The sequence below is a fragment of the Corylus avellana genome, chromosome 4 (genome assembly GCF_965113065.1).
Source record: "Corylus avellana chromosome 4, dhCorAvel1.hap1.2, whole genome shotgun sequence".
NCBI lineage: Eukaryota > Viridiplantae > Streptophyta > Magnoliopsida > Fagales > Betulaceae > Corylus > Corylus avellana.
In genome coordinates this window covers 21,426,625-21,443,362 of record NC_142493.1, presented here as the reverse complement: position 1 = coordinate 21,443,362, position 16,738 = coordinate 21,426,625, and the positions used below count along the sequence as shown (strand labels likewise).

General features: G+C 35.8%; 1 protein-coding gene across 1 annotated transcript; it reads right to left on the bottom strand.

Annotated features, from left to right (window-relative positions):
* Window positions 1–405: 405 nt before the first annotated feature.
* Window positions 406–16,738, bottom strand: LOC132179177 (prolyl 4-hydroxylase 1). Its single transcript, XM_059591836.2, has 13 exons — window positions 16,656–16,738; window positions 16,403–16,474; window positions 16,001–16,048; window positions 15,280–15,342; window positions 11,324–11,376; window positions 10,606–10,671; window positions 8,840–8,914; window positions 5,733–5,807; window positions 5,115–5,185; window positions 4,970–5,021; window positions 4,782–4,871; window positions 1,473–1,565; window positions 406–851 (listed from the first exon to the last, which is right to left on the bottom strand). Exons 2-13 carry the CDS (start codon window positions 16,467–16,469, stop codon window positions 744–746), a joined length of 861 nt encoding a protein of 286 aa, XP_059447819.2. The 5' UTR covers window positions 16,470–16,474; window positions 16,656–16,738; the 3' UTR covers window positions 406–743.

Here is a 16,738-nt window from a genome sequence, read left to right as displayed (position 1 = left end):
GTTGCGAATTTTGTTTCTCCAAAAGAAAAACTTTTGCCGACTATAAGCAACGAAGAGAGCGGTGGAAGAGAGAGGTGGTGGAGACTACCATGGCCATGGCTAAGACCAAGCCTCGCAATATGGAAGGCATGGTGAACCAAAACCTCAAAAAAAAAAAAAAAAAAAAAAAAAGAGAGAGAGAGAGAGAGAGAGAAGGTCAGGGGGTTTGAGTTAATGTGATCTGAGAGACATGTAAATGAAAACTTTTATACAAAGAGAGAGAGAGAGCCATCGGGGGCGGTGCAACCATCCCCACCACTAAGTAGTGGTGCAACCACCCCTTAAAGGACAAAACAGTTATCAACTCACTTCTAAGGGGGTGACCAACCACCCATTAATTTTTCTTTTTCCTTTTAGATGCTTACATAACTTAAGTCAGGCCGTTCATTTTTTTTTTTTTTAAGAAAAAATGCTTGCATGACATAATTGTGACTCTTCATTTTGAATGAATGGTCTAGATGACCTTTCAATCCATCAACACAAGGTCCTTATCCCACTGTGCCTAGTCATATCGATTTGAGTACTTGAATATTTCTAACTTTTCGATTTCATGCTAAAAATACAATTTACATATGACAAATTATTCACACTCGTTAGTCATTTCAAAAAAGGTTAATATAACGTCGGCCGCCGAGGCGGGGCGGGGGACCCAAGAAAAGGGACCCCCTTCGCTGTATTTTTGAGATATGGCTAAGCTAGAGGAATCAATATGTAGTTTTCTGCCTCATCCATTTTGTAGCCGACCACTTTTCCCCTGCAAGTACTTCACATCCTCCATGTATGCTATTTGGATCTGACTGCCCATCTAGCCCCTGAAAGAAGCGAAAACAAAAGGACAATATTAGCCCAACAATTACATACAAAGCTTACTTAAATTTGTTTCGTTCACTCTAAAAGGCACATATGCACTGAAGGCCATCGTTATGATCTCTAATAAAGCAAGTTATAATTCATTATATGGGACACTTTTTTCTTCCTTGTGTTTTTAATCACAGAACTATTGCAATATATATACATATATAAAATACCATATTTGGGCATTCTTGTATTTCTATGTTAATTTCACATCAAATATTAGCTTAGCCCCGCACCCCCCTTTTTCTCTTTTACAGCATGTTTGAGATTACGTTAAGAAATAGAACTTTTAAAATCAAAGAGTTTTTTAGAAAAAAAACTTCATTTTTAAGCTTTTCTCAAAAACGTGTTTTGACCATATTTAGAGTAAAAAAGTCAAATGAGTATTTTTAAAACTTTTTACCAAACAAATCAGCTTTCTTGTCTGGCACAATTTTTTAAGCTTAATAACGCAATCCCAAATATGCTCCTAGTCTTTTTTCAGAAGATTATCGAGAGAAAATAAGAGCGCATCTGACCAGTCTTCACAAGAATCACAAAGATGCACAAATTTAGCAAGCAACATTAAGGAAACAAACCATGCTCCAAAAGAGCACTGCATCTCCTTTATTTGGTTTTACAGACAATCCTCCGACCATCTTCCCACCGCAGCTACATTCACCCGAACCAGCCTGAGAATTAATCAGTCAAAAGTTATAAACATATTATGCAATCATGTTTTTCCCAGTAAGTAGGCAATAAAGCTTCATGAAGATATAATACTTGCACAGACAAGGATGGAAAGAAAATCAACACTCGAGATCTTATAGATAGAAGTTTTAACTTAAAAACATGAACCATTTGCAAAATAGATTGATAGATAAAACAATTGAAAAATAAACCACTCCGCCATCTTTACAAGAATATCATTGACGTTCAAGGTAATAGGAAACAAACAACCACATGATTGATATCTAACGATAGTGATGAAATAAGTGTACTGTTTGTTTTAAAAAATATGGCCTCATAGCTAATGGCAACAATTATATTGGTTACCTATAACGGCTCCTAAAGAAAACCTACAGTTAAAGGTCATTAGACACAGAATAAATTTGTCAGAATTACATTACGTCTAATCCATTGTGTTGCTTGCCTAAGACTAAAATTTCTCACATTCAAGAGTTATGCAGAATCCCTTTTCTTCTTTCAATAACTGAAAAATGAAAATTTCACTCAACTGGAAAAGATACAGCATCTTCGAGAAGATAAAACACTATATACTCAGTTGCATCTTAACTATGCACCACAAATCATTGACATTTGGAGCATGCCAATCTAAGAGAAGCACAACCGCATCTCTAAACACAAGAAATCCCTGATGCTGCAGGTCTGGAATATCTTTAACACTACAGCATTTCCCCCTTTCACAACACAAACCATTCACATTTAAATACTGAAGGGTGCAGATACCTATAATACTCTGAGTTAACCCCAGCATATTGTCATACTTCAAGTGCTAGCAGGCAGCAAGGTAAAACTTCCCAATGTAGATAGAGATAATGACAATCATGGAATCTCCTACTCAAGACTTTCTTCTTATTCTTCTTGGGAATCTTTCTCCTCCAAACGCCCCACCCCTGCATGAACTCTTGACCAAAAGAGCCTGATGAAGGCAGGATTTGATCTGAACAGAATTTACCTAGCAGGCAACTTCCTCTCCAGAACCAAATTTAGGGATCCTCAAACCAATGCAATATAAAATTCTTAGCAGGAAGCAATAGCTACCACAAGATCAAAAGATCATCATACAGGTAACATCTTCTTTGACAGCAATTAGTTTCCAATCACTATCCTGAATTTCTGAAGCACAATTTCAACTTCCACACAATTTAGATCAGTGAAAATGGCCTCATCAACTCTAATAACACAAAACATTTCCTCATGGGGGTTACCATAGAGGACTAACATTATCAGAAATGACTCATGAAGATATGCATATCTCCATTGTATCTTGTCCATACTGAACACTGTTTAGAACATTTGAAGAGTTCTAAAAAAGTTACGAATAAAATTTTCCATCTTTATCATAACCATGCTAATTCCAGCATTTACGATTCCCATCAATTGCCCACTTATGAGAGCATCTTATTGATGAACTCTTCCCGGCAAGAGCACTCCAAAATTGTTGTAGAGCAGGAAGCCATTGGTCTTCCCAAAATTTTCAACCACCAAACACTCCAAAAATAAAATCTGATTCCTAGATACTTCACCAACAATATGACATTACAATTTATGACCATCTTTGCTTTAAGGAAGAGACCATTTGGCAACTAACACGCATTTTAGTTTTGTAATGAAACAGAAGGCGAAATCATGCAGTAATCTAAGCCCTTTGCTAATAAAGTTTGCCAAATAGTAGCGAGGATGCACCAGCAGAAAATCTGATATATGTGAACTCGGCAGCAAGAAAAAACTGCTATCATGTGCAAAATCTATTTTAGAATTTAAACGTTGTTAACCAAGGGTATAATAGAAGATTTCTTTCCTTCCTTTGTTTTCCAATATTCTATTATTTGCTTCTACATATGTGCGTAAGTCTTACTATCCTCAGCAATGGCAGAACTGGTGATTCAATCCTCATATGCTGAGAGTGAGCTAAATATTCACCAGCGTCTCTTAATTCATAGTGCTTTACTTTCCTTTTAGTTTTCCTAGTTTTATTTTCATTTTTGTTCAGATGATATCGTGATGAATTGTTCATATACCTTTCTTTCAATCAGTCTAAATGCCTTGTCTAGGCATTGAACTTTTACCAAGTGGCCACAGGCATAGAATGAATCAAAGAAGATGCTATTAGTTTTGAATTTTATTTGTTTGCAAAGAGAACAAAAAACCAAAAATTTATTAATAAATAAAATAAAATAAAATAAACATTGGATTAATGCCACCAAGATGCAAAAATGTGAAAAGCATTGGACCTCGAAACTTGTATAGAAAGAAATAGAAACTCAAATCCTAAGACAAACGTAAACTTTTCACCACATTTTATGACCTGTTTGATTAATGAATGATCAAACAGCTCTGAACCGTTCTCTATCCCAATTCAATCATTCCGTCAAAGTGCACAACAAAAATCCAGCAACTCCATCTTACATACATCCTGCCCCTCCTTATCTCCCCTTCTACTGGTGACCATTTCTCCTAGATTGCTAAAATGAAACTCAAGCTTGCAGGTAGCAGGTACACTTTTTCTGGAAAAGTCATCTCCCTTCCTAGATCCATAACTCCCATATTCGGAAACCCTAACTCTACAAGGGAGCAAGCATATGTGCTCATGAATCTAGGTGAAACTTTCCTTTCAACATTATTCCAACTTTAACAAAACTCCAGTGCAATTTCCATTGTTCCTCCTATATATTCGCTATCCAAGTAAACCTCAAGAAAATGAATCATAGGATGACTTATATATCAAACACAGCCACAACCACCTTGGCACTAGAGTTATACTGGCAGTCCAACAAGTTTTTCTTGAGTGTTGTCTATTGACCAAGGGACTCCTAACAGAACTCTTTCTTTTTGCTAATACTTGCTAACAGACCTACAAAAGAGAAATATATGCATACAGTTGGATGACGAAAAAGTTCAGGACATATTTAATTATTTTAGATGTTCTTGTTTTCTAATTTACTTTTCGACAAAAACTGAAAACTCAGGCAAACAACTTGTTTGGCAGGTAGAAATGAAAATTGTTTTATAGCACAAATTAGAAAATAGCTCAAATGTGAAAAACTATTTTTTTTTTGATAAGTAAAAATGTGAAAAACTATAATAAGATGTTATCACATATAGTTCTATATTCATCTATCTGAAGAAACAAAATAAAAGTTAAGTGCTTAAAAGGTAATTACCAAAGGGAAATATGTTTCTCCTCCTTCAACATTGTCACTTAAATACATAAGCACTGTTGCTATTCGCTGACCACCTCGCTTCACATTGAACTGACAAAAAGTGTAAAAGACTTAAAGACAACTGACATGATCAATAAGTGTAAACGAAACACATCCAATATTTGGGAAGCCAGGGTTTGGTAACTTACAGTATCAGAGAAGTAGTCATGATGGGGTTTGTAATACTGACTCTTCTCATACCTGCGCTGATGCAGATGTTAGCCTTGGCACTGAAACATATCAGTCTTCCTGTTCATAAAAAATACATCACTAGTACACCAATTAGATTCCCACCTTAGTACTTGTATGAGCTCCCCATTTTCTACCGGTACTTGAGAATAGACAGAAATTCGTTTTTCAATTGCCTGATTGTGCAAGCAAAGAAGATTTCAGTACAGCACTCAATTACTAGCCAACAACATAAAGTGAGGCCTGCCTCAATCAATAGTGATTAAGAAATAAAATAGTATATACCAACTGCACTACCTACATCCTTGACAATTTTTCTCTCCCTACTCTCCCCCTCTCAATGACACACACTGGTGCACATAACAAGACTGAGGCTTGAGTGTATGCAGAAGCTTGGCTACGTGATGCATTTTGCAGAAAATAAGGTGGAAAGTGGGGTCTTAATCTTAACTTACCCATAAACTCCCTTCTAATCGCCACTGAGAGTGCAGACAAACAATTGGGGTTTTAACATTTATGAGTGATTAGTACAGACAAACAATGACAACCGTAACAGTTAAAGAAAACAAATAAGCTCCACAGCAACAGGGCCACAACCACAATGTGAATGGCACATCACACGAAACAAACCAGCATTTGATATCTTCTAGAGCAGCACAAACGTGAATGACAATTCATACTATAGTCACAGAAGTTGAAAAGTAAACTTGAGAGCAAACCAACCTGTACCATCGGATACTTCCTTTCTTCAGGATTTAAAAACATACCAGAGCTAGTCCTAACATCACTTTTAATTCCCTGAAAATAGGCACACATATTTCAGTCATTGCAAGTCTAAAAAAAAAACAGTTAAAATTTGAGGAAAGCAAGATGTACTTCAGTCATTGCAAGATATGAAACAGTGCTTATGTATTTAAGTGAAAATAGAAATATGATACAATTCTTTTAATGAAGAATGTTTTTGAATCGTTTATTTTTTTTCCTTATGCGGGAAAGGAATGTTTGGGAGTCACAAAAGAGTTATTGTTCAAACATATATTCTGCTAAAAAGACACAATCGGACTCTCAGTTTGACTAAATATCTGCTATTGGCAGTACTCCTATTTCTTCTTTTTCAACTATCTTGATTTATCAAACTTTCTATTCTGCTATTGAGAAGTACCTTTTCTACAAACCCTGCACTTGAGGTTTCTTATGTTCTAATAAATTTTTATTAATAAAAAGAAGTTACACATACTTAAAACATGGTAAACATATCATTATGAGCTGAAACAAGGAACAACCTGTAGAAATGTTCAAGTTAATCAGGTTCACGACCCTAAATCAAGTATATTCTAGAAAGAATGGGAAGTTAGTTGCTTATCAGCATTGTTTTCCATAATAAGCTAATCAGCTGACTTACCTCCCTGCACATATAGGATCAAGGTAATGACATGTACGTTCAGTGTCTTGACTTCTTTTTTCTTTTTCCTTTTTAATAAGTAAATGAAATATCAATAAAACTGCAAAAGGTGCGCAACTTAAGTACACAGAAAGTATACAAGAAGAACCCCTAGCTAAAAAGAGAGAACAAGTCTAGAAAATCATGAAAACTAAGCAAATTACGATCTAAGAGCATCTTTAGTGCCCTCACCAAATTTTATTACCCAAAATAGCCCAAAACCACTTTTTTATACTTTAGTTATCAACTTTTTTAAAGCATTCCAGCAGTCTCACCATTTTAGTTATACACTTTCACTATTCAAACTAAATCTTATTAAAAAATAATTTCTTTATTTTTTCTCTAAATAACTATATTTTTTAATAGAAAAAAGAATTATACCACTCACAAAACGCAATCACCCAGCAAAACCAAAGGGAGACTTGGAACTGTGGCTTGTTAAAATGCCATTATACAAAGCCCAATTGCTTTCACATTTCAGCAATAACATTAACACCACAACAACACTACTTTGAATTTCAACGCTTTCCGATTGCTTTCACATTTCAGCAATAACATTAACACCATAACAATACCACTTGCTAATTTATTTTGAGCAATCTAGAAATTAAATTATTGAGGCCATGGGTGCTGTCTAGTTTGATAGTCACCATGTTTGGGATATTATTCAGGCCAAACCAGAGAGGGAGAGAGAGAGAGAGAGAGAGAAGTATTGATAGATCTCGACAGTGATGGCGTGGGACTAAATGGTGACGGTGACGGTTCCAAGCTTCCGATCCAACCTTCATGCAGCTGGTGGGTGCTCTTCCGGAAGAGTTGAGAAGAGAAAAGAAAGAATGAAGATAGACTACAGAGGTGTGTGCGTGAGAAAGAAAAGAAAAAAAGAAAAGGGAGGAGTGAGAAATTATTGTTTATTGTTTTGGTGAGTGAACAGTGCTCACTAACTTCCTCACTATTTTAGCTAGGCTGCTGGGGGCACTTTTTCACATTTTCAGTAGATTGCCTCACCAAAATAGCTTCTTAGCTATTTTGGTAAGGCTACTAAAGATGCTCTAAAGCAGCTGTCCAGTGACAAAAAGTTTTGAAAAAGAAAGACTAAAGCCCTGCCACCATCCTTTTATAGTCTTCAAATTTTTATAATTTCTTTCCTTCCAAAGACACTATAAAGGCAGGACGGAAATAATGTAATAGATATAGCTTGAATTATTGTAATTGTGTCTTTATATAGATGTGTGTGTGTAATGAATGTATATACATACTATAATACAAACATACAAACTCGAATTAGATTAGTTAAGATTCGAGTTTATCTAATTAACTCAAATTAAAATCTTAACAATAATTAATTAACTAATAACTAGTATGAATTTACAAAAAAAAAAAAAATTATCACGACATTTACTTTATCTATGCAATGAATAAGCAAATGAGTAGCTCATGAACAAGCTTGAGTTTGTTCGAAAAATAAATTAACAGAGTTTAAATAGATCATCTAGCTCAGTGATAAGCTCAATCTCGGCTAGTGTTTGAAAATAATTAAACAAACCGAGCTTAAACATTCAAATACTAGGCTCAATTACAGCCCTACAGATACTCCTCCAACTTGCATTCCACATAATCATATGTTCCAAAGAAATAATTAATACTTGTCCCATACAACACAAGTTGGACACAGTCCAGACATGTCCAGAAATAGTTTGGTGAAGGTATAGATTCGTATCTATGTGCATATATATGTCAAACTATTTCCAGATAATGATATATGTCATACAACAGAACTGAGCCGAAAACGGACCAAAATTGACCAATTCAGTCCAGTTGGTTGGTTTATTTGGTTTGCACAGTTTTTTGAACACTGCTATTCACAGCCCTGGAACAGCAACTCAAATCATGAGTTTTCCTCTTGCTTCACCTCCAAATCCTACCATTTTCTCTTGCCCTATTAAAAACCCAAGATTACAACTTCTCTACCATTAAAACCCAACTCTAGCACTCCATGAACCCTACAACTAGCTGCTGTAACAAATGAATCCTGCAACCTTTACACCTATTTTCCAGCAACAACAATCCATCAAGATTACATCTTATCCAATCCAAATAATATTTTAAGCCTTTAGACTTAAACCCTCACTTCTTTCCTAACTTTTGGTAACCTAAATCTCTCAAGAAACCAGCCTAAAGTTCTTTTGTTGCTGTCATATGCCAGATTTAGTATCAAAGCTGAGAGAGAGAGAGAGAGATAGAGAGAGATGACTAAAAGACTTACCAAAAGATGGAATCATGCAACACAGAATGTACCAAATAGTTGACAGAAAGATAAAGAGTAATACTTGATGTTAGGGACCACTAAAAAATTAATTAGAAGGAAAAGAAGGGCCATTGTGTGTACCTTCCCAGTTTTTGTATCCACTACAGTGGAAATTTGAAGTCGAGGGAGGGCTATAGCTCTAAGGTAGTCGCATTCCTGTAAAAACAAACAAATTTTCACTTCAAAGAATTATTTTGTAGCTTCATCTGTAATTGTAAACGAACAATTTTAAACTGCCCATGAATCAAGCAGAGATTCTTTAACTTCCACTAAAGTTTGAAATTCAAGATGTGTTGCCAAATTACATTGGTCCACTCAGCCCTTGTTGTTGTTGGCTTGAGACCAATCATCCTAAATGCGAGCTTCTATCCATACATTGGAAGACAACTACTTTTTTATTTTTATAAGTAACATTGAAAGACAACTACCTAGTGATACCTGTTTATTGTTCAAGCTTTTAGAAGGGTAAATGATAACTGGGTTCAAACCTAAAGATGTAAACGTGAAAAGGAGGATGCTTTCTTGACATGTTATATTTAAGCTTCACATGGGGACTTCTGCAATGTTTATGTCCTCAACAATTTTGTAGGGTTATTCTAGCCATACCCGTATATGGTTATTACAAGTTTATGTCTTGCCAATGAAGTGATATTTGTCGATCATAATAATGAAGTTTAAGTGCATGTTGGGTGCCAGATTTTTGTACTGTCTAGATGTTATGTTGTTTGATAATCTTCAATGGAGATTTCTAACAACTACGTGCATATGATGAGTGGACAAAAGGAATATGTTACTTAAACTTGGTACACTTTCATAGCTCTGCTCAACAAAGTTCTGGATAAGCTACATGACTTCTTTGTTGTTCTGCTTTACATAACTTTTAAGCAATGGTTTGATGCTTTTAGGGGTCTGATTGGAAAACTCTGGCAATTTATTTTTGTTCCCCTCGTCGGCACGAGTTAGCACATGCCAGCTTTTCTATTCCCATGGGGTTATCAAGGTGGTTTTCTATTGAATCCAAATCTTTTGAGTTGGTGGCGGAGGGTAAAGCTTCAGTGTTGTGGATTATTGAAATGTATAGGGGTAAAGTTCAATTTCCAATGGATGATTGCATATGATTGTTTTCATATTTCCAGTTTTCATGACTCTCTTGGTTTCTTTTCTTTTTTCTGGCTAGGTACTTCTCTTGTATATTTCTTGTGTACTTGGATGTGCCCTTTGGTTTTTAATGAATTTCATCACTTATCAAAATAAATTATTCAAGCTTTGGAAAAGAGCTTTTCGATAAGCCTAGAGTGCGAGGCAAGGGGTAGCATATAGTACAGAAGCTATAGGTTAACCATAAAACAGAAAAGATGTGACTTATATTGTAATATGCTCTCTACAACATTCGGAACCATATGAAGTAGAGGAAGTCTTTACATGATTTATATTTTATGCTAGTTACTTTCTATAATTTAAATTTCTCTTGAAAAACATTAAATCCTAATTATAGTTTTCGTGGTTTTATGTAGTATTCAAACTGGTCAAAGACATCGGAGTAGTATTATCAACTCATCACTAAAGAAAGTCATACCACGAGTGTAAGGATCATATTGAAAATGACACAGTTCACGAACTTCAACATTTCTACTTATCATACTGTTTAATTGAATTCAGTGCTCGGATTCTGAAAGAAACCAAATTGTTTTTCAGATCTAAAGATTCGATAATTATAATCTCCAGATTTCACTCTTTGCTCAAAAGTGCCTTAGCACCCGCAAGCCTGACCTCACATTAAATATATAAAGAACCAGGGAACACCATGCCAACATCAGAAGGTATTATAAAATAGCGAATACATATACCTCCATGCTCAAAAAATTATGAAGTACAATGATTCGAGGTGACCAGCTAATTACTTCAGGTTTGACCTACATTAAAAAAAAAAAAAAAAAAACAAAGGAGATTTAGTTGTAAGTTTCACAAAAAAAAAAGGTTAAAAAGGAAATATAAGAATTGTAACAAATACAGAAATAAACAATTTCATGCATACATAGAGAATAGATTTCATATTGAAACCAAATATATGCCAGTTGAACAAAAAATGAGATAAAGGGTATCCTGCATTTAGCTTGGCAAGAGGGGGGGGAGAGAGAGTACATCTGTTATGCATTAATCATATAGCATATGCATCACAGGAATTTGAAAAAAATTCAAGGTGTTGGACCACATCCAATAATACCACCGCTATCCTCCCTCTATATTGTTCCCCTGACCCCACCCCCTCCTGTTCAGGATGAAACTACCAAAGAAGAAAGAAGTAACAAACAAACCTCAGTACAAGATGAATAACCACTAGTAAATAGCGCATCCATTAATCAGTATATACAGCTACCCCACGATAAGTAGAATCTGACCTAATTCATCTATGCAACTCCATATCATTTTGAACTTTGTGTATGCAAATCATTAAGGGTAAAAGTGCAGTTTTCTTCCTATATCCCATGTCCAACCCCCCACCCCGTGTTTTGTGCATGCGATATAGAGACCAAAAAAATTCAACATACAAAATCACGAACATACATATCCAATACGTAAAACTCTTGCTTCTTTGTCATTATCCAAATGGGGAATACCTGCAAATTGAAAAAATAAATAAATAATAAAAAGATAAATATGATAGATCAAAAAAAAAAAAAAAAAAAAGTACTCCCAAACTCCACTAATTCTTATCAATACATAAAAAAACAAATCTCAACTAATTCTTGGCAAGAAAAGAACTAAAAAAAAAAAAAAAAGGATCATTGGTTCACCAAATGATGCTACATCAAGCTTCTTCTCTTCAAAAACAGTTAAAAAATGCTACATATGGATATCCCTCTTGTAGGTGGAAATTTTCGGTGGTCTAATAACCGAGACCTTCCTTTGTGGTCCAGAATTCACAGGTTTCTTTGTCTCCTAATTGGGAAGCCCAATTCCCTGATGTTTCTCAAAAAAGGCTCCCTAAATTTTTATCAGATCACTTTCAAATAATGAAAGATTGTGGAGATGTTCATAGGAGCAGACAATGTTTCAAGTTCAAGGATCTATGGTTAAAATCAGAAGGCTTTGTGGAAAAGGTGAAATAGTGGTGGATGTCATACAGCTTTCAAAGCTCTCCTAGTTTTTTCCTTTTATCCTAGCATGTAAACTGAAAGCCTTGAAAATCGATTTGAAAAAGTTGAATAAGGAGGTGTTTGGTAGCGTTGAGAAACACAAAAAAAAAAAAAAAAGTTTCATTTGGATGAACTCTAAGGTCTTGATATTATTCCAAAAGAACAAACTTCATTTGATGTTGAGAATTTGAGAAAGACTAAGATTATTAATGACTTGGAGAGACAAGCTAAAATAGTTTTGGAGAAGGTTTTATTTCCAAGACTCATAATGCTTTCATTAGGGGGAGGCGGATTTTAGACTTAGTCCTTATTGCCAATAGAATCAAAGCAAGGGAACTAGGTGTGCTTTGTAAATTAGATCTAGAGAAGGCTTATGATCATGTTAATTGGGGTCTCCTTCGGTAAATGTTGAGGAGATGTGCTTTTTGGGGAGAAATGGTGTAAGTGGATAGCACATTGTATTTCTATGATGCAAGTCTTAGTTTTGATTAATGGAACATCCATACGCTTCTTTAATAGTTCTCGAGGCCTGAGACAAAAGGATCCTTTATCTCCTTTGCTTTATGTTGTTGTTATGCAGGTTTTGAGTAGAATGGTGTCCGCTACTGTGAATAAAGGGCTCTTACCAAGTTTCTTGGTGGGGTCTAGGAATAATGGCAGGCTCATTTTGTCTCATCTCCTATTTACGAATGACACCTTGATCTTTTGTGAGGAAAACCTAGAAGGCTTGCTTTGTATCCTTGGTTGGAGAGTTTCTTTTCTACCTATGAAATACCAAGGTCTTCCGTTGGGGGCTTTTTTCAAGGCAAAATCAATTTGGGATGGTATTATTGAGAAGATGAAATGTTGTTTGCTTGGTTAGAAGCGGCTTTATTTTTATCTAAGGGTTGTAGGATCACTTAAAAGCACTCTATCTAATTTGCCTACTTATTTTTTGTCCCTTTTCTCCATCCATGTTGGTATTACTAATCGTATTGAGAAACTTCAGCAGGATTTCTTGGGGGACAGAGTTGGTCATAGATTTTCTATCTAGTAAGTTGGTCAAAGATTTGCACTCCCAATATCTTGGTTTGGGGGTTCGAAATTTGTTCCTTTTTAACCAAGCTCTTTTGGGAAAGTGGTTATGGTGTTATACCATGGAGAGAGAGGCTCTATGGAGATTGGTTGTGGGATTTAAATGTGACAGCACGTGGGAAAAATGGTGTTCTAATCCAGTTATTCGGTCTTACCGGCTTGGGGTGTAGAGCTATATTAGAAGGGAATGGGGGAGAATTCTCTAGATTTATTAGATTTGAGGCAAATGATGGTTTTAAGATCAGATTTTGGCATGATGTGTGGTGTGAGGTTTAGACTTTGAAGGCATCTTTCCTGGAGTAACTATGATGATACTCCAGCTATTTGGTATAACGTGGGTGATGCCGAGGAGTTTGAAGGAATGTTTGGGAAGTTGGAGAGGGAAAAGGGGAAAGCGATCAGCTGTGCACATTTGGAGGATGGCTCCTTTGTGTGTAATGTGGTCCTTATGGAGAGAAAGGAATGCGCGGAGCTTTGAGGATCATGAAATGGGCAATACAGAATTGAAGCAAAGGGTGCTACAAACTCTCTTCTCTTGGAGGATATTGGGGTCTTCTTCGCAAGCTTCAACGCTTACGGAATTTATAGATTTATGTGCGTCCTTTTCAGTTTAAAGCTCGTGTAGTGGGCTCTTTTGTATACTTCCTGTGTACATGGGTTGCGCCCCTTGCGCTTTTTATACAATGACTTTTACTTATCAAAAAAAAAAATCTTTCCTGGAGTTGTTTAGCATAACTCGCTTCAAGGAGGCTTCAATGGCTGATCATTGGCAGTTTTCCAATGGAACATCACCTTTATCAGATCAGTGGATGACTGGGAGGTGTATTTGATTGAGAAATGCTACACTTTCCAAATTTTTTCTCCAAAAGTTAGTTCCTAAATGATGTGTCACCATCCCATGAGTTGGTGACACATTTCCCAAAATAATAAATCTCGTGATGGTGACACATTATTTGGGAACCAACTTTTGGTTAAAAAAAAAAATTTGGGAAGTGTAGCACTTTTTTTTTATTACCTCGCTCTTTAACCTTTTGCATTCTCTCAGATTGAGACGAGGTGGTGAGAATAAGAATTGTTGGATTCCTTCCAAAAGGGGGGTTGTTGAGGTTAGATCTTTATACAATGTGTTATTTCCCCCCCAGTAGGCTCTCCCTTTCCTTTTTTTTTTTGATAAGTAATGATGATATAAAAAGAGCGTAGAGGGGCACAACCCATATACACGGGAAGTATAACAAGAGAGCGCCTAAGAGGGAGAGAAATGAAAAAGGAATTCAGAAAAGCTAATCACTAACGGAGCTAGCCAGGCGGCCGTCCAAGAGTACAGAGTGAAAAAAAAAAAGAAATGAATAAGTTCCTCTAAAGACCTAGAGGAGTTCTCAAAACATCTCGCATTTCTTTCGCTCCAGACACACCACATAAGATAGAGAGGGATCATCTTCCACACAACTGCACTACGAGAATGCCCTCCCGTCCACCAACAATCGAACAAGTCCCTTTCCTTGGAAGAGCATTTGGAGGAATAAGGATCTTTCAAGAGTGACATTCTTTGTATAGACGGCAGCTTTAGGGGAGATTCAAACTATGGATAACTTGAGAAGGAGGCACATCATAGTGGTGGATTAGTGTTGTGTGTAAGAAGAGTGGGGAAGCTATTGATCATCTATTGCTCCATTGTGAAGTAGCCAGATTCTTCCGCCTATTATAGATAGAATGGGTCATGCCCTAATGGGTTGGAGAAGATAGTTTGGAAGACACTACAATATAGAAGTTTGGAAGATGATTCCCATGTGCTTAATGTGGGGTATTTGGAAAGAATGTAATGCTTGAAACTTCAAAGATTGTGAGAGGACGGTGGTAGAATTAAAACTCATTATGTTCAAATCTCTTTATGTTTGATGGTTGCTTACAATTGTTCTCGTTCTTCTAATTTCTTAGAATTTCTTGATATGTATTCTACTTTTTCCTAATTAGATGTTTCTCTCATATACTTCCCATGTACTTGGGTTGTGCCCTATTTGCGCTTCTTTATGAGATTAGATTACTTCTTCTTCTTTTTTAAATGCTATATATATATTTTGATAAGTAAAAAAATGCTACAATATTGAAAACATACTTGCTGTTTCAAATTCATACAACATAAACTGGCAATGTAATAAATCAAAGGTACAATTTGAAAATTAAAATAACCAGCTCATCGCATGGGTCCATTTACAGTTCGCAGATGCAGTCAAATCAGAATAAAATGAAATAAACATTTCCGACACAAAACTCAATTTTGGGAACAAACATAATGGTGGGAAGCATACCCACCTCTGGGCAGTTGAAGATAGCCATCATTCTGACTCCCCTGCAATTTCCTAGACGGTGGAAACTCTGTCCCCATAAAGAACATGGATCTTAAGTACTTCATTTGACAAAATATAATAAGACAGAATATAACTTAGGAAGCACATATCCAAGCAGAAAAATATTTTTTAACGTAAAGATCAATCAACAATCAAAATCTTGGGAATAGAAGAATATTATATAATGTTGACAAATAAGCTCCACAACATTTTTTTTGTTAGAATTAATTGAGACGATTCTAATGCTCTTATAATTGCCAAAAATGCTCTAATACTGTTATTGATATAACAACACTCGTCTTATTAATCTAAACTATGTTTCATCTGTGAAGGAAATAAAAAAAATTTACTAATGCATTGAAATCAATCAATTTCAAAACCAAAAACTTATACCTTAAAATGGCAGCTCACTTCCCTGAAGTAAAGACAACAGGAACAAAAAATAAATTAAAAATAAATCATCAAATCTCCTGTAACTTTCAGCATCCTCTGCTTCTTCCTTCCACTAAATGTCTAAGTATCTTATCTTCCAATAGTGGACAAACATAAGATAATCATTTCTCATATATACAATATTTATACAACATTATATAAGCATGATATGCACGAAAAGATAAGACATAATATGAGCTCATTATTAGTAAGAATCTATATTAGCCTATAGATGCAATGCCCAAGAACTATACCATAAGAGTCTTCCAACCTTCGTATAAATGCTAGTTGAAATGAAGCACCTGCAATTCCAAAACAACATATGAGAAAAATTACACTGATAGAATTGGGAGCCCCATCAATTTACAACATCATCATCATTTTAGGGATGGAATCAATTTTTGAATCCAAAAAACAAAAGAGAAAGAGAGAGAGAGAGAGAGAGAGAGAGAGAGAGAGAGAGAGAGAATTTTTTTAAAAAAAAATCTATTCAGCAAACGAACTAAAATTAAATGATCTACCACTCCGGAAAAGAAAATGCCGGACCCACTTTTTGGGTAAAAAAAGGAAGAAGTAATAGGAACCTAATAATAATTAAAAGAGCTGAAGCAGAGAAATTCAAAAATTCGAAATTAACGAATGATTTGATTACGAACCTATAATCATTCCCACAGTGACGAGCGTGAGCAGGCCGAAGACGATCTTCATCGGAGCGGCAGTCATTTTGACTTGGATTCCGTAGATAGTGTTTGGAGAGAGAGAGAAAATGAGACCCGTTCAGTACTGTGGGGGGAGCAACAGCCAACAGGAAAGAAAAGAAAGCACTTGGGGAGTTTTGGTTGCATGTTATTTATAGACCTACCTTTTTATGGTTTTCTTTTTGTGTTTTTTCAAAAGTCAGATACGTACCAGGAATTCCAAACCAACGGCCCCGGCACGCCGGTGTGAACCCGCTGACCTCAGCTTCTCCCTCGCTCTTTCTCTCTTCTTTG

Excerpts from the sequence above, each read along its gene's own strand:
- LOC132179177 (XM_059591836.2), bottom strand. The coding sequence starts at position 16,469 with ATGACTGCCGCTCCGATGAAGATCGTCTTCGGCCTGCTCACGCTCGTC. Across the intron at positions 11,377-15,279 it reads CTATCTTCAACTGCCCAGAG|GTATTCCCCATTTGGATAAT; the intron begins GTGGGTATGCTT and ends TTCAATTTGCAG. Across the intron at positions 10,672-11,323 it reads GAGTTTTACGTATTGGATAT|GTCAAACCTGAAGTAATTAG; the intron begins GTATGTTCGTGA and ends TTTTTAATGTAG.